This window comes from Pangasianodon hypophthalmus, chromosome 19 (assembly GCF_027358585.1).
Source record: "Pangasianodon hypophthalmus isolate fPanHyp1 chromosome 19, fPanHyp1.pri, whole genome shotgun sequence".
Taxonomy (NCBI): Eukaryota; Metazoa; Chordata; class Actinopteri; order Siluriformes; family Pangasiidae; genus Pangasianodon; species Pangasianodon hypophthalmus.
In genome coordinates, this window is record NC_069728.1 from 12,739,875 (window position 1) to 12,762,278 (window position 22,404).

At 36.2% G+C, this 22,404-nt stretch overlaps 2 protein-coding genes across 2 annotated transcripts; one reads left to right on the forward strand and one right to left on the reverse strand.

Annotated features, from left to right (window-relative positions):
* The first annotated feature begins 105 nt into the window (after positions 1-105).
* Positions 106-5,911, forward strand: si:ch211-22i13.2 (uncharacterized protein LOC553945 homolog). The gene is made up of 7 exons (XM_026922636.3): positions 106-403; positions 1,872-1,947; positions 3,760-3,918; positions 4,390-4,451; positions 4,763-4,852; positions 4,929-5,021; positions 5,215-5,911. The coding sequence occupies exons 1-7, from the start codon at positions 401-403 to the stop codon at positions 5,263-5,265; spliced, it is 534 nt and encodes a 177-aa protein (XP_026778437.1). The 5' UTR covers positions 106-400; the 3' UTR covers positions 5,266-5,911.
* On the reverse strand, positions 5,593-13,654 carry rd3 (retinal degeneration 3, GUCY2D regulator). Its single transcript, XM_026922635.3, has 3 exons — positions 13,291-13,654; positions 10,902-11,229; positions 5,593-8,328 (listed from the first exon to the last, which is right to left on the reverse strand). Exons 2-3 carry the CDS (start codon positions 11,186-11,188, stop codon positions 7,974-7,976), a joined length of 642 nt encoding a protein of 213 aa, XP_026778436.1. The 5' UTR covers positions 11,189-11,229; positions 13,291-13,654; the 3' UTR covers positions 5,593-7,973.
* Positions 13,655-22,404: the final 8,750 nt, after the last annotated feature.

A 22,404-nucleotide genomic window follows, 5' to 3' on the forward strand; every position in this document is an offset into this window, starting at 1 on the left:
GGGCAGTAGTACAATGAATACTACTTAGTGAACAGTTAGTAGAAGAAGTACAAAATTACGTAATCTTAGTAGGCTCATAAAATGGCCTCCTAGTGGACATGTAGTCCACTAGGCGCTCCGTAGAATGTCATTCTTTCAGACTCAATGTAGTGCACAGATGTAGGGAGTAGGGAGAGATTTCGTATTTAACCGCAATGAATGACGGGAAAACGGGTTGACAATAATGGCTTCGCTCTGGTTGTGATCTTATTGAAAGTTTGAGTAAACCTCTTGTCTAAAAATAATAGGAATTAAACAAAAGTAAAAATTTTATATAATGAAGCAGGTATCGTCTGAATAGTAGGAGCGTTTTCGTCACGATTTACACCGCTTCATCCAGACCGGCCTTTCCTTTTTCACTATGGTAAGGTGTAAATATAATTAGCATTAGCCTAGTGCTAACTGAACAAAACACTCCATTCTAACTTATTCGCCCGTCAGTTCTTATTAAGGTGCAAATGAGATATGCACAGAGACATTCTCTGGTGGGATTGTTTGGAAACCACGCATTCAGTGTTAATGTTACCCTCATTATAAACTTACCTTTATTGTTAGCTTTACGGAGGAAAATGCGACTGAAGTTGAGCCACAGTGAACTTAGTGGAATACAAGTAGCTGTTCTTGCAGCAGTTTTTCTTTTACGCTCAACAGAAATCCATTTAACAAATTTCTACACATGACTGTACACCCTGTAGCTTTACACAACCCTGTGTGTCCGCTAGTGATACTCCTGTATGCCTGAGACAACAGGAAAGCTGTTTGTTCACTGGCTCTCTGTCATTCATGTGTTAAACACCGTTGACTTTGTTGATAAAACTGAAGCTGGTGTTCTAAACATTTATCCTACCGCTTTAAAGTGTCCTATAAACCATTAGCGCCGGTATTTTGTGCTGTTTTATCTCCTTTATTACTGTAACCTCATCTGAAACATAAAACTATAGGCAGCATGTTTTGCTAGGCTATTTTATATTCAGACAATGGTGAGGCATGAAGTTGTGAACGTGCAACAGTGGAGTGCGCATGCGCAGAAACCCTGGCGCGTGTGTTGTGGATTTGGGGTTTCAGGGATAAAATGGAGGATAAAGTTTGCTAGCTAGCTAAAGTGACAAAAAGTATTTGGTTCAGTATTTGGTCACTTGTTTGTGTTTGGCTTTATCACTTAAGATTGCAGATTATTTAATTAAACTACAATTAAATTTTATCTGGAGCCATAGTTTTGTCTAAATATTAGTTTCTTCACACTTTGTATGTAAGCATGTGACAATTTGATCCATTTTTTAACATATTTTGGAAAGAATCTGTGACTGAAGGTGCTAAATCCACTCTAATAAAATGGTTTAAAACACTACTGATTATAACAGATCATTAGCTGTTTATAAGATTTGGATAGCCCCCTTTCATAGCAGTGATGTTGCAGGGCTTCATGATGTGTGTTTGTGAAACAGTTCAGTGATCATCCTTTCAACAAACTTATTACTGTATGACTTTACTCCATACAGTCATGGAAGAGAAATAATTTATAATCACGCTATCCGGTGTCACTCAGAAGAGGCTGGGTTCCCTTTTGAGTCAGGTTCCTCTCAAGGTTTCTTCCTCATGTTGTCTCAGGGGGTTTTTCCTTGCCAATGTCGCCTCTGGTTTGCTCATTAGGGATCGAAATCTGCATCCATATTTCTGTTAAGCTGCTGGATGTGAAGGTCTGTTGTTATAAGTGCTATAATGTAAAATGGAATTGAATTGAATCGATTAGATTATGCACTGCCTCTTGTATAAGTCAATTTAGGCCTACGGTGTCTGTCACTTGAGTAAATGTAAGTCTTTATGTTTAACAGTCTGCAAAAGTGGATCGCCAGGAGAGCAGCAGGTCAAGCACAGACACGAAGGAGCGGAGACGCTCGAGAAGCAGAGGTTAGTGTTTATGAATCAGAGACACCCTGCACATTCATAGTGATTTTCTTTCTTTAAAACAAAGCTCAGAAGTTAACCAGGCTTAGTAGGTGTGTTAGAGTAAGGTGTGTGTGCGTGTGTGAATATGTATGTTTGCATATGTTGTTGTCGAGAGAGTGGAAAATACTTGTAAATATATAGCACTTTGGTCAACAGACATTGTTTTAAATGTGCTTTATAATTTAAATTTATTTAAGTATGTCTATATTTCTGCTTGACACAAACAGAAGCAAGAGTATAACCCAGAGTTGTCATATTGATCAAAAAAGGGTGCTGTCAGTCACAGAGAATCTGATGCTGACCTTCATTATTCTCAGTCAAGTTTTCCCACCACTGTTCCTACTTTTGAGATGTGGGCAAGAGTGCTGGGAAATTTGTTATATCTGGAAGAAATAAGATTTGCTATAAGGGACAAATTAAGCAATTTTAATAAGATTTGAAAAAAAAAATTAGATCCCACTTGGAAAGAAATGTTTAAGGACAAATAAATGTCTTGGTATTTGATCTGAAGAAGTCTACAATTTGTCATTAGTGTTTTTTTTGTTTTGTTTTTTTTTAATAATTTTTACTGGCCGATAACTATGTGTAAAAATTAACTATTGTTATTGTTGTAATTTTTCATTTAGAGCATATTCAATATACTACTTATGTTCTGCTGTGTTGAAAGCCTTCCATATAATGAGTAGTTTAAGGGAATGTTTGTAACTGTTAATATGTTTTTCAGGTATTATGTAAGTAAGCAATGATGTGTAAAGTTCTGATAAGTGGTGTTAGGTTAGTATTTGTGTATTTTGTGAGAAGTATCTTTGATTCTGTTAACTACATTACATTGCTTGGTTTATTCTTTTGATGTTTATTTGAAGGAATACAGAATATTTGCAGCAGCTGTATTATGCTGCAAAATTAAAAAAAAGTTTTGCCACAACTGAAATTTAACATCCATGGTGCCAGATTTTTTACAGCAGTTACTGCATTTGTTTATGAGCAGTTGTAAGCTTTAAGTTACATAACAATGTTTAGAAGGCTGCAATCTATGCTGCAATGTTTAGAATGATGCAAACATTTATTAGTGTATAAACTTTATTAGTGTTTGTATTTTAACTCTGGGTGACTACAGGAAAGGTGGCGCCGTCTGGCAGCGGGTAACATTGCCACCTCACAGTTTCAGGGTCTGCAGTTCAATCCTGTGCTCTGGTTACTGTCTGTGCAGAGTTTCGCATGTTCTCCCAGTGTCTGTGTGGGTTCTCTGGTTTCCTCCCACTTTACTAAAACATGATGGTGAGTGGATTGGCTACTCTAAACTGCCCGTAGGTGTGACTGTATGAGTGAATGTGTGTATGCCATAGCACTCTGTGATGTACTGGCGACCCTTGTGTCTGTAAACCAAGAGTGTTCATACGCACAGACTACTGAAGGGTATGCCATTCAGTAGTGTAGATACCGTAGAGAGAGTGTTATTGAGAACAGGAAGCCATGACCAGATATGGAAAGCAGAAAGAGGTCAGCACAATAGAAGTACTAAACAATACATTCATATTGACTGAGAGCAGCAGGGACAGTAACACAACACGAAGCAGGCAAGATCATGTCTTTAAGAGGTCACAACAACCAATGGCATCTGTGTTACAGTTCACAACACTGAACAGTAGATCTGTCTCAGTATTAGTCTTTCTCAGTAATGGAGTCTTGAATAACAAGATCGGATTTAATTACTGAGGTTTTGACTGAAAAGGGTTTGTCTGTTTTTTGTTTCTGTGTTGGACTGATTGACAGGAAGAGACGAAAAGAATCGAAAACGCAGCCGAAGCAGATCCTCATCTGTCAGTTCATCTTCCTCCTCACCATCATCCTCCTCTTCATCGTCATCATCTTCATCTTGCTCCTCTTCTAGCAGTGACTCGTCACGCAGCAGGAGCAGCTCTAGTAGCAGTGGTGAGTTCATATGTAACTGAACAAACTTTGTTTTTAAGTACAGAATGCAGTAGAGCAGATTTACAGAGAACAACAACTTGGTGTATAGTTGGAGCAGTTGCACAAGTTTATTACTGGTGAAACCCAAAATCACCAGATTTTATAGAAAGACTGCAGGCCTCTGTGTCTCAGTCCCAGTGAGGGAGGAATTGATAGTATCATCATATTGAAACAGCTCTTAATTAGATCATGTACTGAAATGTTGGCATCTTTTAGATATTGTACAGGGGTCATTGTCATCCTGGAAAGATGTACTTCTGCAAACTGTTAGTCATACATGTCAAAAATATTGAGAAATAAATGTTATATAAAATCACTTAATTCATGTTAGCCATATATTTATTTGTGAAGTTACTAATATAAAATGTACCAAGTCCTCATTGCAGCTTTGATGGGGGAAAGTTGACATGTCACTTTATTCTTTCTCGCCAGATTCATGCCGAAAGAAAAGAAAGGTTTCAAAGAAAAGAAAAAAGGAAAAGCCTGGCAAAAAGGTATGTTTTTGTTATTGGACATAGTTGTATTGTGATGTCAAATATTCACCTGTGTGTGACTGCAAGTGAATCACCTAGAAAGTCATTCACTGATTTTGCACAGTTAATCTCAGTTTAGTTGCTTAACGTGCCCAAGACACCCCCCCCCCCCCCCCCCCCCCCCCCCCCCCCCCACACACACACACACACACACACACACACACACACACACACACACACACACCCTACAGTAATGACATGCTCAGTGTTCTTCCTCCATAGATAAATCAGTTGCTCTCTTTTTTTTTTTTTTTTTTTTTTTTTATAAATAGAAGCAGAAAAAAGACAAAGCACGCAAGCGAAAGAAGGACAAGAAACATAAAGGAGAGGAAGACGCCTCTGGTCCTGTTCAGATTTCAAAGGTAGTTTTATAACTCATAATCTACACTAGAGTTCAATAATAAATTCCTGTCACGCTGATGTGTGTCTGTGTTGCAGTACCTGAAGGAGAAGAAGCGGAGTGGCAAGTACAGCATGATCTCAGGGAAGAAGATCAAAATGAAGGTGAAGAAATCAAAGAAGGACAAGCAAGTGAGTCGTCAACTTAATAATATTGTATTTTTATAGTATTATACAGTGATGTTATACTGTATGATGTTATGAACCATTTTGTACTACACAACATTTACTGTTGTTGTGTATACTATGTAAAATAAATTATAAATAAATTGTATTTATTTATTTATTTTATTTTATCTTTTTTTTTTTTTTTTCCTCGTTTCAGAGAGACAAGAACCGCGCTGAGCTGTTGGAGTTTCTGAACTCGACTTGCTAATTTGGACTCTCTACTTCCACTTTCCCCATAATTATTTTATTTTTTTATTTTTATTGACTTTGTCTTGGCCAATCAGCTCTCAGGGAAATGCCTGTAATTTCCTGTAATGGACAGCACTGTGGGGCCTCATACAGCTCACCACAACTGGAGAAACATTTTATTTTGTTATCTTGTTATCTTTCTACATTATTTTGTTAACATCCAATGCTATTCACATATTATTCCTGTTATAAAGCATCACTCTCGTATGTGCTTGCTATTTTGGACTTTTTAATACAGTTAAGTTTTTAATCCACCTGCATTTAGACCACTGTTACTGTAACAAGATTGCCCGGGTTTTTAAAATGAGAAAAACACAGTGACTTTTTTTTTTATCCAGACTGACTTTTTTTCTTCAATACCCCAAATTTCAGAATTACAGCAAAAACCAGTATCACCTAAAAAGACGTATGAGACATTGAAAGTGACATGTAAAAAATATCCATAGACACAGTGATGGCACATATTACATAAATATGAAAAAAGTGGTGCAGCATTCACAAAATGTGTGTTATTTGTCGTGTTAAATTTAAGTGGGTAAGAATTGAGAACATGCAGACAACTGTAAGGATTCTTAGATAAATAAAAATAAATCAGTCCAAATGTGCTGCTGGATTTATTTAAAGAATTTCTTTAGCTGTGCAATGCAAAAAATGACAAAGGCATACTGGGCATGTACTGCATGTTTCCAGTGCTTTTGAAGTTGCTCCTTCTCACTTGTTAACAGTGCGCTTTTTGTCTGTAGCCATGACTAAATATCATTCAGTAAATTAATTTGCAGGTGTAGTCAGAGGGGGAAAAAAAGGCTCTTTCAATCTAGCTGAGTTAACACAGTCTGCTGGAGGTCATCTAACATTCAAACATTTAACATCTGTCCACTGACTTTGGACACTCTGGATGATTTTTATCTTAAACTAAGTCATTTTGCCTGAAAACTTCATGCAATCTCTGTAAGTTTGCAGTATTTGCCATTAACTAGGATTTGACCTGCTGCCTAGCCAATTTATGTTAGCTACTGGAATGGAAGCTAGTCTGTCCTGGCATTAGCAAAGGAAACAGACTAACTCCGTTGAATATATTTCAGTTAATGCTAATATTAGCAAATTAGTGAAACTTATTTCAACAAAATATTTCAGATGCCTTCCAGGGAGGTAAAGAAGATGCATTTTGTATGAGTATTTGTTTAATCTAGCATATTGTAAAATTTTACTGAGGTAGGCCCATGGTTGCTCATCCTCAACTCCATCTTCATACACACATGGATAACTATAGCTCTAACTACAATTATATAAATGACATAAAACTGATATTTATATTGAAATGACAATATCAAGAATTTAGGACATCCTTTGTCTGTCCTAAGCACTCCTATCCATTTTTTGGTCAAATTAGTATTATAAATGCCTATAGTTCTATTTAAGATTGCCTTTATTATCATTTCTATGCACTTGCATACAAAAAAAATGAATATTTAAATATCTACATTAATATAAAACCTCAAGTACAATGTAACAACATGACATCACTTTAAGTGTTGATGTGGCACAAATCCAGACAAATTGTTTTTGTTTAAATTGAACAAATCAGAACTGTCTCACAGCTGTGTGGGTAAATCTTTACACATCAGATCTGTGTTGCTTGTATATGCTGTTCTCGATTGAATACATATACAGTCTGGGGTTGTGCATTAAATAAATAAATAAATAAAACAGATAAGGGCCGGCAGCTTTGGGTAATGTTTACATCAGCCACTGGAATGAGGAAAATTGTGATCTCAGTGATTTTGACCATGGCGTGATTATTGGCGCCAGACAGGCTGGTTTGAGTGTTTCTATAACTGCTGATGTCCTGGGATTTTCACACACACCAGTCAGACTTGAATATTAACGCTTGTATAATTAATGTAGCAACTACATTATACATGTAATATAATAAAGCTAGAACATTTTTCTGCCATTTTTCTTTTATCACAATTGATATACACGCCTATCTGTCATCAGTGGAATGGTTTAAATAGAGTAATTAATTTATCAATTTATTTATCATTTGATTAAAAAAATTCACATTTCACACTTACTGAAGATTTGGAAAATGCTACTATTTTTTTTTTAAAAAAACATTGCTTTAATTTAACATATTGTACAACATTCTAAGCTTCTGTATGTAATCTTTAGGTTTGTGTCTTAGAAAAAGATTTTTTTGCAATTTAAAAAGTGGTTTGTCAGGTACAGACTGCTAAATGCCATACAAACCAGCCCCTGAAAACATCCTCCACTGAAATTCACAGCTGTTAAAGGATCTATAAGTTTAAATTTTTCAATTTTTAGCACTAAACCTAAACCATATACATGGCATTTACATAGAGTAAGTGCCAAACTGTCTTTGGAAACTCAGCAGGAGTGTTACAATACCATCAGTATGAAGGTATGTTGCAATCAGAGAAATCATTACATATATATATAATTACCATTTTTATATAGAAAATGAAATAAAAAGGTTATTTATTGTTGTGCTTTTGAAAATGGAAAGTGATGTGCAGAAAACTATTGTACGATGTTTGGTGAATTTACCTTCTAGGGTTTTTTTTGTTTGTTTGTTTGTTTTTTTGTTTTTTTTATCCCCAGTGCAGCTCCATTCGTGAAGTTGCGTTTTTGGAGTCCAAACATCCATCACACATGACCATTAATGCCTTTGTGTCTGAAATCAGGCATGCTAAACACACGTTGTGTCTTTTCAGCTGTGTGTCCAAGTCCTTTTTCGACATCCTGAGATATGGTGTGGACTTCCTCTAATCCAGAACTGCTGGAGGTGAGAGCCACAGAGCTGCCGAACGGATTGATTCTCATTCGAGATTTGAATGTAAGCATGGACAGGCTGATGGAGCGCTTGTTATTCCACTGCCGAGCCAAACGCTGTGCCTCTTTCTCCTCCTGAATGCGCTCCAGTGTCTCGAGAAGAACGGCACGGAAAAGCCCGGAAACCTCTTGCACCTCTGGCTCGTTCTCTGTCAGGACCTGACGAAACCTGCCAAGAAAAAAGAATGTCAGGTTTAAGAGATCACTAGCTACTAAGGTGCCCAGATATAACATACAAATGCTCCAACAATATCACTGAGTTAAAAAGCTGAATATTGGTGCTGGGACTTCAACAATTTACTGTGGCCAGTCCAACTACCTGCATGCTTTTGGACTAATGAAAAAATAAAATAAAGAGTGTTGTGGAAGATAATGCCCGGGATGGCATGGTTGTGCATTAATAACTGTGTGCTTGGACTGTGTTTTCTCTCTTCACTTGTAGAAGTATGCCAGTTTGTCAGTGTATTAAGCTTACTGATCTAGTAGCTAAAAAGCTGACACTGTATGACGGTTAGCTGTTCCAGAAGAGTGGGTGTTAGTGTAGGATGGGTTTGTGCTAAAGTGTAAATTTATGCTTGTTATATAACAGGGAAACATGTCTTCTGAGTTCAACTCACATTTCTTTTTTTTTTTTGGTTTGACTAGATGTCACAAACAGAGGTATCTAGCACTGTATGACTCCAGCACAGTTTGTTGTCTTTGCTGCTTTAACATAACAACTAAACCTGTTAATTAATTGACTGGTTCATTTATGAGATTTACAACCTAGATAAAATACAGTCAGGATGATGTGGTTGTGCAGTGGGTAGCCTAAGGGATTAAAGGATCATTTTGGACCCCTAGATTCGACCAAGAACTTTCAGATAGTGTGCAATCTGTATCTGCTAACTGTATTGGCCTTTGTTTATCCAGAAAAGCTCTCAAGCTCATTAGGGCCAGAGGTTATAATGGTTCTGTCGTGTGTTCCACAAAGCCACTTTGGCAAAGCCACTCGTTCTACCCTCAAGAGACCTAGATGTTCTTAGGGAGCCTTAAAATAGCTCACCGTGGTAGGTTTTATCTCTATAATTGAATCATTCTGTGTGTGTTTGCTGCATGTGCCTCCTAGGCATGGACATATACAAAGCTCTTCCTGCATCTGAGGGTGTGAGTGGAAAAACTAAAAAAGAAAAACTATATTTATAAATACTGACTCTCAGCTTCTTCGATTTGGTATAATATTCTTTTATGCAAAATGATGCAGCTATCAATTTTTAAAACACATCTGCATGCACCAACCCATATACTGCTCATATTGATACTTAGCCATTATGGCATGTCCCATTTCCCAAACTAAATCCATTTTTCTAGATTTAGATTTTATAGTAATACAGCTGTGACATTAATTTTTTTAATTCCCAATCTATATTCTTTTAATCACAATAATGGTGAATATGAACAATCTTGATGGTTATGGAGCCCCTGGTGTGTGAGCACAGAAAGATTAGCACTGATCACATAAACACTCTGGAATATAGCTGAAAAGATCAGCACTGACTACACACATGTCCAGGCAACCTGTTCCACAAACTCAGGAAAGAGATTAGGATAAGCATTAGAACAAGTATCACATATATATTCACATAAAACAGGACAGACAAGACAAGGTATGATGATGACATAAGTATCAGAGTTATGGGCAAATCCCCTTGCTAGCCTATTCACACATCAGTTTAAAATATGGAATATTTTTTACACACTAGTGGCCTGTCATTTTTAATAATAATCTATTTCAAATTAATTATAATGAATTATAATTTTTAATAATCTATTGATGATCAATTAATTCCAACTGGTGCCTTTTAAATCGACACATCAATCCAAATCGTCCTATCATTACACTCCTAACATGGAGTATTATACATAACCTTTGTTTGTTGTCGATGGGAGTTCTATAAGGCCCAAGTGTAACTGCAATTACAATTAAAAAAAAGTGAAAAATGGCTCCAATTGCTTTGGTGTTTAATTAACCATCAGGGATAAACATGTTCTCTTCATGCCAAATTATTACAGTTTTAACTACTACTACTACTACTACAATAATAATAAAAAAAAAATAATAATAATAATATTTTTTTAGGTTTAAAATATATAGGCATATTTGTTCATATGTTTATAGTTGGCATTAGGTAATAGTATGTAAAATATACATAAACATACTACTCACATGTAGAAAACATGTGAAGGTGTATTTTACTATGTTATGAAAATAATATAGCCCAGAAATCACATAGGAATTCAACATATGTGGCATCATGTGAATATGTGACCATGTCTGGAAAAAAAAATGGAAAAAAAATGAAAAAATTGCATGTGAAATAAATGAATTGTGGGGAAAAATCACATGCGGAAAAAATATAAGCACATGAAATGTCCACATGTCATGGCATGTCTAAAATGATCTGTGTAAACTTCACATGTGAGGTTGGTGTGAGGGTAAGCTGGGGTAGATTACTGTAACTGCTGCAGGCAGGGGAAATAAGCTGAGGAGAGGGGCTGTTATAGGACATTTTCACGACTTGCACCCGTTTTACCGGCGCCCTTGATTTCATCACTAGTAGCTGAGCATTTTCCCGGAAGTCTGAAACACTGTGTGTGTAGTTACAGGTGTCTGATGTTGTGAGTCTGAGATAAAGAGGAAAGATGTATAATTAGAAAGGAGTGATAAGGTGAGGCGGTGCTGTGGTGCTGTGGTGTGATTACCGGAGGATCACGGCTCCGCAGTAGGACGGATGTACTTTGCTGCACAGGTCCTCGAGCGCCAGTCTCTCTCCGTGGCTGATGTCGTAGGACACGCGCGGCGCGCTCACCAGCCAGCTGTAGTCCACGCCGGTGCGCAGCCGCCGGTACTCGTTATCGCGCTCGCGCTGCAGCCGCTCCGCCTCTTTCATCTGCCAGCTGAGCTCGAGCATCAGCGTGTCCGTCACCACCTCAGCCGGCTCGCGCCGCGCGCTCCGGTACTGAGGCTCGCTCCAGCCGAACCACGACATGGCCACGTCACGTGCGCACGTGCTCCTTCCTCACACTGAGCCTGGAAAGATAAAGTTACGGATTAGTCATTTCCGGCTAATCTGTGTGGATTTACTTCAGTTTAATATCTCAGTAACGGAAACGTTATGCAAATTTACCTCGAAACAAAGTCACACAAAAGTCACACGTGGAAAAGCAGAAGCATCAGTTTTCAGATACTTAGCATGTTATGTTTCACACGTTTCACTGCTTGTAATTTTAGTTTTATGTGATTTTGTCACGATTCACTTTCATGATTACTTTTTCACGTACAGGGCACGTGGTTTCATTTCTCAGTGATAATTCATTTTCACCTGACTCCATATTATTCACATGATGTCGTGTGTTTAGTTGAATTCACATGGGCAATTTCAGGGCATAATAACATGTGGAAATGTGCCTTCACTTGTTTTTCCACTTATGATCACATGGTTGGAAAGTTATGTGATTTATTGCATGAGTGAGATTACAACAGTCATGTTTTGGGCATTTTTTTAATTACCACACACCCTGTAGACGTTTGATGTTACCATTGTATTTAGATTACAATCAGATTTAAAAACTTGTTTATTTATTTATTTATTTATTTATTTATTTATTTATTTATTTATTTATTTTTAACAAAATGTGTAAAGACAATGGGTAAGTTGCAGATACTGGGTTATAATAGTTCTCATGCCATTTAACTATAAGGCTATAGACAAGACTATTATAATAGGTAAAATCTAAATGTGATATTCTTCTGATCTGTTTGGATTTTATTTATTCCTTCTGAAATTGGTCACTAGTATAAAAATGACCATATCTTTCAGAAAAATATATGTCTATCGGTCTTTGAAAACAGCCAAAAATGACTAATCTGATTTTGACTACAAGTAATATACTGTGAAATCTCTACTTACAGAAAATATAAACACATTTTAACCAAGTGACATGGAAATGATTCCATTTAACAAACACAGCTGTTAAATCAGGCAGTCTGACTATCTATGTCTAAAACCTTGCTAGGTAATTGTGCTTTACTCACACAGTGTATGTCACGATTTGATCAAGCTGTTGGAAAGCCATGTGCCATAGCACAATGGACATAAGCCTAATTATTTCAGATTGCAATGAGATGCCAATTGTGAAAATGTAAATAATACTCCTTCACCATTATATCATCATCAAAACAGAGAAAAGCACTTGCACATTCTTTACAGATGACAGAGGAGAAAGTTTTAAAAATGTCTAAATGACCTAATAAAAGCATATTAATGAAAAAGAAATTTCCTCAGCAGAACAGAACTGACTGAACTGAATTAATCAGCAATGATTCCCCCACTAATGTGAGCATGAACAGAGAGCAGAGATCAGTCGAGTGAACAGACGATGGTGTTTGATGTGCTTGATGTGAACGAGACTGATATGGATGATGCTGATGATGAAAGTGATGAGTCATTTCCCACTTTTAACTCAATCCATAATCCTTTAAAATTTGGCAGTGACAGTGTTGTGTGTAACATATTAAAAATATTGTATATGTGTTTTATACAGTGTGTGTGTGTGTGTTACTTTAAAGTAAATGGATCATAACATGTTTAATTTCAAGGCACAAGGAATGAAAACAAGGCGAGAATGTAAAATGATCCCAAAAGAGAAGGTCTGGAGGTCTGTAGCTGAAACCTTCACCAGTAAAAGAGAACATTATCATGTGCGTGCAGAGTAAATATCAGTCATCAAGCTTGAGGCACAAACAAGATATTTACCATGTTATGGGGGGTTGAGATATATATATATAGGTATGATTATATTTCTAGCAGTTTCTCTCACCCACTACTCACAGAGTCCTCACACTATTGTAGTGTTAAATGCTGTTTGATGTCATGCTGATTTGGACGATTATCACACTTTGATTTAATATAACAGCTACTCTATTGTATCACTCTGTATCACTCTAACTTTTTTTGCATTTATATTGTATTGATATGATAGATTTATAAGTTATCATTAAAGTGTGATCATTAAATGAACACACTGCAGGTACTGTAGCAGCTGAAATAATAAGCTGTTACAAAAATAATCCGCCATTGTTGGTACATACCTTAAACTCTTTTCTTAACACTTCAGACTTTGAGAATGAATAAACTCCAACTCCAAATCTTCACCAGACTTCAGGTTGCAAATTTCAAGATGTGGCAATTTGGTTTGCTTATTGCTTTCCAGTGACTGTTTTTGTATACTGTACTCTCTCTCTCCTTCTCTCTCCCTCCTTCTCTCTCTCTCTCTTTCTCTCAGTACACAGTACAGTCCACCCACTTTTCTATCTCTTTCTGTTTAACTTTCTTGCCCTCTCCCTTGTGCTCTTTACTTCAGTCCACTCTCTCTCTCTCTCTCTCTCTCTCTCTCTCTCTCTTTCTGCTCGTCCCTGGAGCGCTGATCCAGCACAGGCTGCTTTATAGTGAACGGCCTAATTCACATTCTCCCTTCCTCCCTCCCTCACTGAAGTAGCTCCTCACTCACAGTTGCTATAGCAATGTTGTGTAAGCCTTACAAAGACAAGAGGCTGACGCACAGAGAGACAGAGAGAGAGAGAGAGAGAGAGAGAGAGAGAGACAGAGGTCACACAGGCTGTAAATAGATTACATGCATCCATGTGGGCTATGACGGCAGTGTTCTGCAGCATTAAACTCATTAAAAGTCATTATTTAACATGTTTATTTCACTTTGTATCGAGGAGTGTGATGAGTATGATGAGTCATTTACAATGATTTTTAAAAATGTGATTTCAAACTAATAATTAAATGTTTTTAGAGATTCAAGGTGGATATTTTGTTATTATTAAAGCTTTCCTGTGTTTCAGCAATAATTAATATGGGTTTTGCTGTACAGGTAAGATTTGCATACCATTTGGTATTCACACACCCACTGTTTGAAGAAAAGAAGAGCTGAGCCAAAAACATATGTTTTTTTTTTTTTTTGCCCTGGATCTATGAGTGTAATTAATTTAGGGATGTCTATTAAACCGAAGGTAGTAACCAATGGACAACTAAATGTTATTTAGAGATCCAATGCAGAGATTTTGTCATTATGAAAGCTTTCGTGTCTTTCAGCAATAATTAACATGGGTTTTATTGTACAAATAAGAATCACTTGCTAGGAATTTTGCATTTGCACACCCACTGTTAGAAGAAAAGAACAGCTCAGCCAAAAATATATGTTTCTTTGCACTGAAGCTATGAGGCTATTTCACTTAAAACAGCCTTCTGAATGGATGCTGAAGGCATCGACTGGTAGACACTTTGCTCTTCATTTTCTATTCAGTGTTTTCACCTATAAATCACCTAGAGAAAAAGTTCTAGCAGAAATCATATTACCATTCAATTTAGGAATAATATAATATATGCCACAGCAGGGCGGCTACCTCCACAGAGCTGTGCTGGTCATATTCTGCTTATATTAATGCAGATTATAGCATATAGCAAGATAATGTACCTCAGACCTAGCCATGCTTAGAAAAAACTACAGAAGCCAGAAGGCTGACAGATGGATAAGAGATGGATAAAGCTCTAAATCCAAACATATGTCTCAGCTAATCAGGATTACACACACACACAAACACACACACACCTGCATGAGCCCCTCTTCTCAGTACTGCTCCCGAAGACAGGTCAACTGTCGGCTAAAAATCAGTTAGTATTAAATTACTTAAATTCCCATCTCCAGGGCCGCGGGTTCAATCCTGAGCTTGGGTTAATTTCTGTGTATCATTTTGCATGTTACTTCCACCTCCCAAAAATATGCCATCAAGGCATGGTGGATTAAATACTCTAAATTGCCCGTAGCTGCAATTGTGTGTGAGTGTGTTTGTTCATGGTGCCCTGCAATGGACTGGACCCATTGTTCCCATAATAGGCTCTGGATTCACCACAGCCCTGGCCCAAATAAAGTAGTTACTAAAGATGAATTCATTAATTTAATTACACCAGTTTGCTTTGCAGTGGCATCATTGCATAATAAATCATTTTTCTCCATTCTCAGAAGTGATACCTTCTGTAGCAAATGTATATGATTGCTTTATTTGTTTAGGTTGTTGACTACTGGACAACAGTTTGTTTGTTTAGTCTTTGGCATTATTGTTATGTATTTAAAGTAACTTCATACAGTATCTCCAACTGTACCATTTAGAAATCTGAAAGTCAGAATTTTATCACCCTGAAACCCCAAAGTGTATCTTTAACTGTGTATCATTGCTGTGTGAAATTGCTGTAATAGGCCTGTGAGAGAAAGTACTGCAGGTTTGGATTACAGGTTTGGATTAGCCCAGTGCTATTGAAGCAACAGTTTGCTGAAAAATGAAATGTACATCATGTTTACTTCACCTGAAATGTAACTGATCAACTAGGGCATGTTTGGTGTCTGAAGTTTGCTTCTTCGGGGTATAGAGAATATTTTGACATGAAATCAAAAACTATATATATATACGTTGTTTAATTTCTTTTATTTAAAGCATATATATATATATATATATATATATATATATATATATATATATGTATATATATATATATATATATATATATATATATATATATATATATATATATATATACACACTTTATTTACTGTACCCAGGCGAACCTGGACACCAAGCAGTGTCTCAGCGACTGTCAGCAAGAGGTCTAGCGTGCACCAATGGGCCCTCCCTGATGCCACGTTGGAAAAGCAGAAGAGAATATGTCATTAGGTTGGCATAAGTTGGCAGACAGCACATTGCAGCTTGAGACATACCAGATCAGTCACTTAATCCTGGCTCTGAAGTGTTGCACAGCATTAAAAAAAGATGCTATGATAAAAGGAACTGATTAATACACTGATCCATTGCAGCATGGCCTCCTTTTATATAGCAGCATTTCTTCTTAATTAAATGACTGGTCTTATTTATCTTACTTTATGGTTTTGTGTTGGCTTACTTTCTATAATTTATTACATATGTAATACTTCTTTGGTTAATGCCATTAATATGAAATGACTGGGTTTCACAAAACTCTTGTGTGTAAACAAATAAGCTATTTAAATGGACAGAGTAATTCAAGTTTAAAATTGTAGTAACTCATTGCAGATTATACGATTTGAAGGTGAACAGTTAGGTAGTCATATTAGGTAGTCTGCTTAAGTGTGAATTTACACATAATCAGGAACATGAGAAGGATACAAACATTTTTCTGAAATTACTGAAATGCTCTTATGAACAATTTTGAATGAATCCGTTCATATCTAGTTCATATCTATTTCATATAAATGAGGGCCAAGGCTCTGTGAGCAGATGTCAGTTTTAATACTGAGAAATGTCTGAGAGCACTGATCCTCAAGGATGTAACGTTCAAATGACTATATAATGAAATAAAGTTAAGTTTTCAGGACAAATAAGAACCTGTCTATCAAACAGTAGTGTAGATAACTTTAAGCAGCGACTGCCAAGAAGCTAGCAAATGCACACACCCACTAAACTAAGACGGTGTGTTTAAGATCTCTACCATTGCACTTCCCGCTGTGTCTCAGGAGAGCCCTCCACTACACACTTTTCTGTTTTCCCAAGCCTAACACATCTGATTCAGCTTCATTAAGAGTGTGACCTTTAGCTGTGGAGAATCAGCTGTAGTAGCTTACTAAACTCTGAGTGTGAAAGTCCTTAGAGGGCTGAAGACATTTTTTTTTTGCTGATGAGATTGCTAGGAAGTACGTGAGGTCATCAGAACACATAAGGATATCTATGCACTATGCTTAATTTTTACTCAATCTACTATATATAGTATATTTTCTCATCCACTTGTCCGATTCACGAACAAATAGTTCTTTTGAATTGATTATTTAAAATAAATCACATGAATCAGTTTAGAAGTCAGTCTTACTCAAACTTTGTGTGACATCACAGCAATGTTAGTGCTATTGATTTAACCTAATCAAAAAAGCTCAGTTCTATGCACTAAAACCTGAATAGCAATGCCAGACTGAGCCAATAATGCACACAGGTCGAAATGATTAACTTACTCAGTGAATGAAATGTCACTGTGAGTGGCTATGTTAGACTAAAGGAACCGAAAACCTGTGATTCTAGTGGTTGTGCCAATTTACAATGGCCGTTCATAAGCTCTACAAGATTAATGTCATGGATTGACTCACTCACTGAGGCTAACCAGTTGGGCGAATTGGTTTCTGCATATTCAATTGAAATCCACTGATAAGCACAAACTCAAGAGCCGATCCTCATAAACCAATGAGGCTGGTAGAATAGACTGTTTATAAAAGTTAGATATTGTATATATTTATGAAATAATTAATAATTAGCCTGTGACAATTATAAAAATATATTAAATGTTTTCAACATTTAATCACAACAGCTGGTGTTATAAATTCATGAAACAACTGTTATGTGGCACAATTTAGAGGTTTTAAATTTCTCAAGTTAAACAGAATCAGTTGAATACATTTAAATACACAATTTGCTAGAATTGGCTCAATAAATAGAATTGAACTTCCTATCTCTGTCTTTCATCCATACACTTCATACATCCTGAACTTCACTGTCTTTTCTGCTCCACTGCAATTAATTTCTTTACCCACTTCAGATTATTAAATGATTAAATCATTAAATTTGTTATTAATTATTACATTTGTACACAATTATTTGATTCAATTTAAGTGTATTCTAGTCAATTAACATTTTTCTTTTCTTTTTAGGTAAAAGCTGCAAAAATCCAGCTTCATAGCAGTTTCTGTGTTTTTGTACTATTCTAGTCATTGTTTGTTGTGTACATAACTGTATAACTGTACATAACTTGTGTACATAACTGTGTTCACACTGAGAAATACAAACAAATGTAGTACAGTAAAAAGAGCCTGGTGATGGATTATAGTTGTCAAACTTCTATGCAAAATGGTTAGTGTTCTTAATAATTTAATAAACCCCAGGTATTAAGAAATGCCTCATAACAACTGTTGCCATATTTTTTTCAATTAAGCTATAATTTAAAAGAGTGAAAAAAGTGTGATCATGGTCCAAACTATTACATATTACATATTACTAAATAGTATTTTGAATAGTAATCTAATCAGTTATGGTGATGCATCTGTACCTATACTGGTGTACCATTTGGACGTAGTATTTAGTGTAGTAATTTGGGGTTTTGGACACAGCCCATACCTTGAAATTAATAACCTGAGCCAATTACGCCAGTTGTTTTGGCTTTTAGTTAGGAAATAATTAATGATCGATCTGGATCAGTTATCTGTAAAATTGTAACTTAGTTAGGACCTCACAAATATCTGATGTGTGAATGATTGTATCCAGCGTAATTCAGGTTAAATTAGCCAGATAGTAATTTGTTATTTACACAACTCTTCTTTTAGTTATTTACAGTAATCTACAAAGCACAGGCTAAACTAGGTAGCTACTGTTTAAGTTACAAATGTTTGTGGTGCCACTGTTCCATATCATGACAGCAATAGAAATCAGTAAAGCCATTTTAAATAAAGAATACAGGATTGAAAAATTATTCATCTCAGGGAGTATTTTAAAGGTGGTGTAAGTGCACAGGGAAGTGTTATGGCTGCTGAAATATATTGCTGATTTACAATAATGTGACTTCTGGATATTCATGCTGTTAGAACATCATGCAGGATTGTGGCTGGTACTCACAGAATCAGATGTGTGTCAACCAAAGCTTTAAGGCTCACACAAGAGCTTTAAATGCTGTAACGGATATAACCAATTCACTTTCTGACCACTAGATGAAGCTCTTTTCCCACTTATTTTGCTACATCAGTCAGCTGGGAAACAATTTTTCTAGCACACCTGGTTCAGTCACATTATATATTTTTACTAGATGCATATCCGAGCTAAATATACAAATACTTTAAAGAACTTATAGATGGGTGTATGGATGGCACTAAAAAAACACAACAAAAAAACAAAACAATGGAGACCAAGGACGGATTAGATAATCCTTAGGTTCCTAGCCAGGGGCCCCTCCCCACCCCACTATGCATGAACCACTGCTGGGAGTACTCATTACAAATGTCGAAGATCTCTTCTTCGCTCATCCAGACAGTGACTGTATACTATGCATCAACAGAATTGGCTCAGTTTAGCATCCAATCGTTTCAGTTTAGCATCCAATCATTTCACCTCCAATGGACAGTTTGATCTCCAATTAAATTAATCAGTGTAGAAAAAAACTATCAAGAATTGTGCCAATTCATCATCTGTAGTGAGCTTCACGTGCTACACAATGTAGTTAGCACTACAGCTATCTGTGTGTATTTAAACATACAGTATGTACCTCAGTAAAATGTTTCAATACGCTGGAGCAAGCAAATACTTGTATAAAATGAGGCGTCATCTTTGCCTTCCTATAAGCCATGAACTCTAATTTGAAAAAGCATGTTTAGGAGAGTTTCACTAATAATTACTAACATTAACTGGGTTTATTCAACTAGGTTAGCCTGTTTTCTTTGCTAATGCTGTGTTAGATTAGCATTGATTCCAGTAGCTAATATAAATCATCTAAGCAGCAAATCTAATTCTAGCTAATGATGCCTTTAGGCAAAACAGCATAGTTGCTTTAAAAAAAAATCAGTTTTAGAGCAGTAATAGTTACATTCACATTAAAAAAAGATTAAATTAATTTCATCAATTAAAACATTTACTTTTACTTTTAATATTTGAGTGCATTTAAAAGTAGCAACTATTCACTTTCACTTGAGTACATTTTTGGCTGGATATTTCCACTTTTGTGTAAGACTTTGACATATTATCTATATTTTTATAGTATTTATATTCACTTAAGTATAATTTCTCAGTACTCTGTCCACCCCTGGCTACGCAGAAGGTCTTTATTTCTTTTCACCTCACGATCTCATTCACCAAATCATCAAGTCCAGCTCTTTAACCAGCTCTGACTGGGTAGTAGTCTTCTTCGGCCCATTTTAGACTGGAGTTCATTTTTAATCAGACCCATTGGAGAAAATGAACATTCTCTGCCTTCTCTTTGCTTTTTAAGTTTTCTTTTCATTGACACACTTGGTTTTACATATATATCCTTTTTTTTTTTACCCACTAATCTAGCTCCAGTTAAAAAGTTAGGTCATAACTGACTGCTCATTGGTTACAAATTCAGAACCACACACCAAAAACATTCCGGATTTTTTATTTATTTATTTATTTATTTCATATTCTGTGACTTTACATTCATTGGCTCATGTTGCGTGTGACAATGTAATGGCCTAATCATTTACTTCAATTCTATGCTCGGTGAGGGCCCCCTAGTGGCCAGGAACCCTGGGCATTTGCTTTGCAACAGTGTCTATTGTTAAATGTTTGTCTATTGCTAAAAAGACAAATAAAATTGAATTAAATAATAATAGGGACAGTAAATATATTATAGCCATTAACTACAACAAGTATAGCCATATATACCATCTTCATCTAATCCTCACAGCCCCATTGAATCAGCCTTGTTAATCCTATAATATCTTGGGGGGTTATATGAACCAGTGGCTGAACTAATGATGGAGTAAGATATTTCAAACCCCGTTAAACACCTGGCAGCTCTCAGGTGACTTATCAGTGTGGACTGAGACATTGCTTACTGTACTCAGTGAACTCGGCATGCGATCAAAGTCTGAGGCACACACACAAATTTAACTTACCATACAGTCCTTATCTTGTGACCTAGGTCAAAATGTAGATATGCACATTTTTATTGTACTCAGTCACATCACCAACTGATTAAATGAAATATTTAAACCAAGTAAAATAATAAGAAGGTAATAAGAGATGTCACATACATAAAAACAAAAACTAAAGATACCTAAGCAGCATTGGAATGATGATGAATATGGAGTGAACTACTGAGACTTAACTCCATTAAACTACAATACAATAAAAATAAAATAATTAACAATAAAAATACTTTTCAAACTTTATGCATTAAATGCCCTGTGGTGGCTCATCCAACCTTCTTTTTTGACTAGTGCTTTTTTCCTGTTCTTTTTTCTTCTCTAATTCTAACTAGAATATTGATCATATTCAGAGAAGTCCTAAACACAAAATCATGTTTTGTTTTGGTTTTTTTTGCCAGGGAATATTCATACAGTGTTAATCTGAGTGGCCATGGCTTTAAAGGGCTGAAATAAAGCTTAAAGCTAGCTACTTCATCTGTAATCCATACTGTAGTTAAAGGTCGTGTGTTTTCAGCATCTCTATGTCCTGCCAGGCTTTAGCTGGGTGTTCTGTAATAACTGCTAAACTGCCTAAAGATATTAGCTATCTACTAGTAACGCTGGAAACTTATAGTAATCCTGGCTAGCAGTAATAGAACTTATCATTCTTCTCCTCTTATCATTTAAAAGTGGGTTTTGGCTATTTAAGAACATATAGGTAGCAATGTACAGTCATGTGAAAAAATTAGGACATCCCATGAAAGCCTGTGCTTTTTTTTTAACATAGTTAAAAATATGGACATTTGATCTTCATTTTAACAATATTGGGAGATTCAAGCAATATAACTAAACAAATAAAACCAAAGAAAAGCCTTTTTAAAATGATCTGTACAATGTAATTTAAAAAAAATCCAATCTCTTGTGAGGAAAAAGTAAGGACACCCCCACATTTATCTGTACTTAAAATGGCAAAATTATCTACAGGTGTATCACATCAGGTGCAAATTATTAGAACATCGTTACAGAGCATTTTGAAGGAGGCTTGCCTTATTTAAACCTCAGACATTTAGTTTGGTTCGCTCTTAATTGTTGAAGTGTCACCATGGTGAGATCCAAAGAGCTCTCTGAGGCCTTCAGAAAGAAGATTGTTGATGCTTATGAGTCTGGTAAGGGATATAAAAAGATCTCAAAAGAATTTGTAATCAGCCATTCCACTGTCCGGAAAATCATTTACAAGTGGAGAGCATTTAAAACAACTGCCAACATGGCCAGGTCAGGCCGTCCAAGCAAATTCACCCCTAGAGCAGACCGCAAGAAGCTTAAAGAAGTCTCCAAAAACCCTAAAATATCATGGGACCTACAGCAAGCTCTTGCTATAGCTGATGTCAAAGTGCATGAATCTACAGTCAGAAAGAGACTGCACAACTTTAATTATCACGGGAGGTGTGCAAAAAGGAAACCTTTGCTGTCAAAGAAAAACATGAGGGCAAGACTG

Coding starts and splice junctions, on each gene's coding strand:
- si:ch211-22i13.2 (XM_026922636.3), top strand. Junction 1,948..3,759: donor GAGACGCTCGAGAAGCAGAG/GTTAGTGTTTAT, acceptor ACTGATTGACAG/GAAGAGACGAAAAGAATCGA. Junction 4,853..4,928: donor GTCCTGTTCAGATTTCAAAG/GTAGTTTTATAA, acceptor TCTGTGTTGCAG/TACCTGAAGGAGAAGAAGCG.
- rd3 (XM_026922635.3), bottom strand. CDS start 11,188: ATGTCGTGGTTCGGCTGGAGCGAGCCTCAGTACCGGAGCGCGCGGCGC. Junction 8,329..10,901: donor TGCGGAGCCGTGATCCTCCG/GTAATCACACCA, acceptor TTTTCTTGGCAG/GTTTCGTCAGGTCCTGACAG.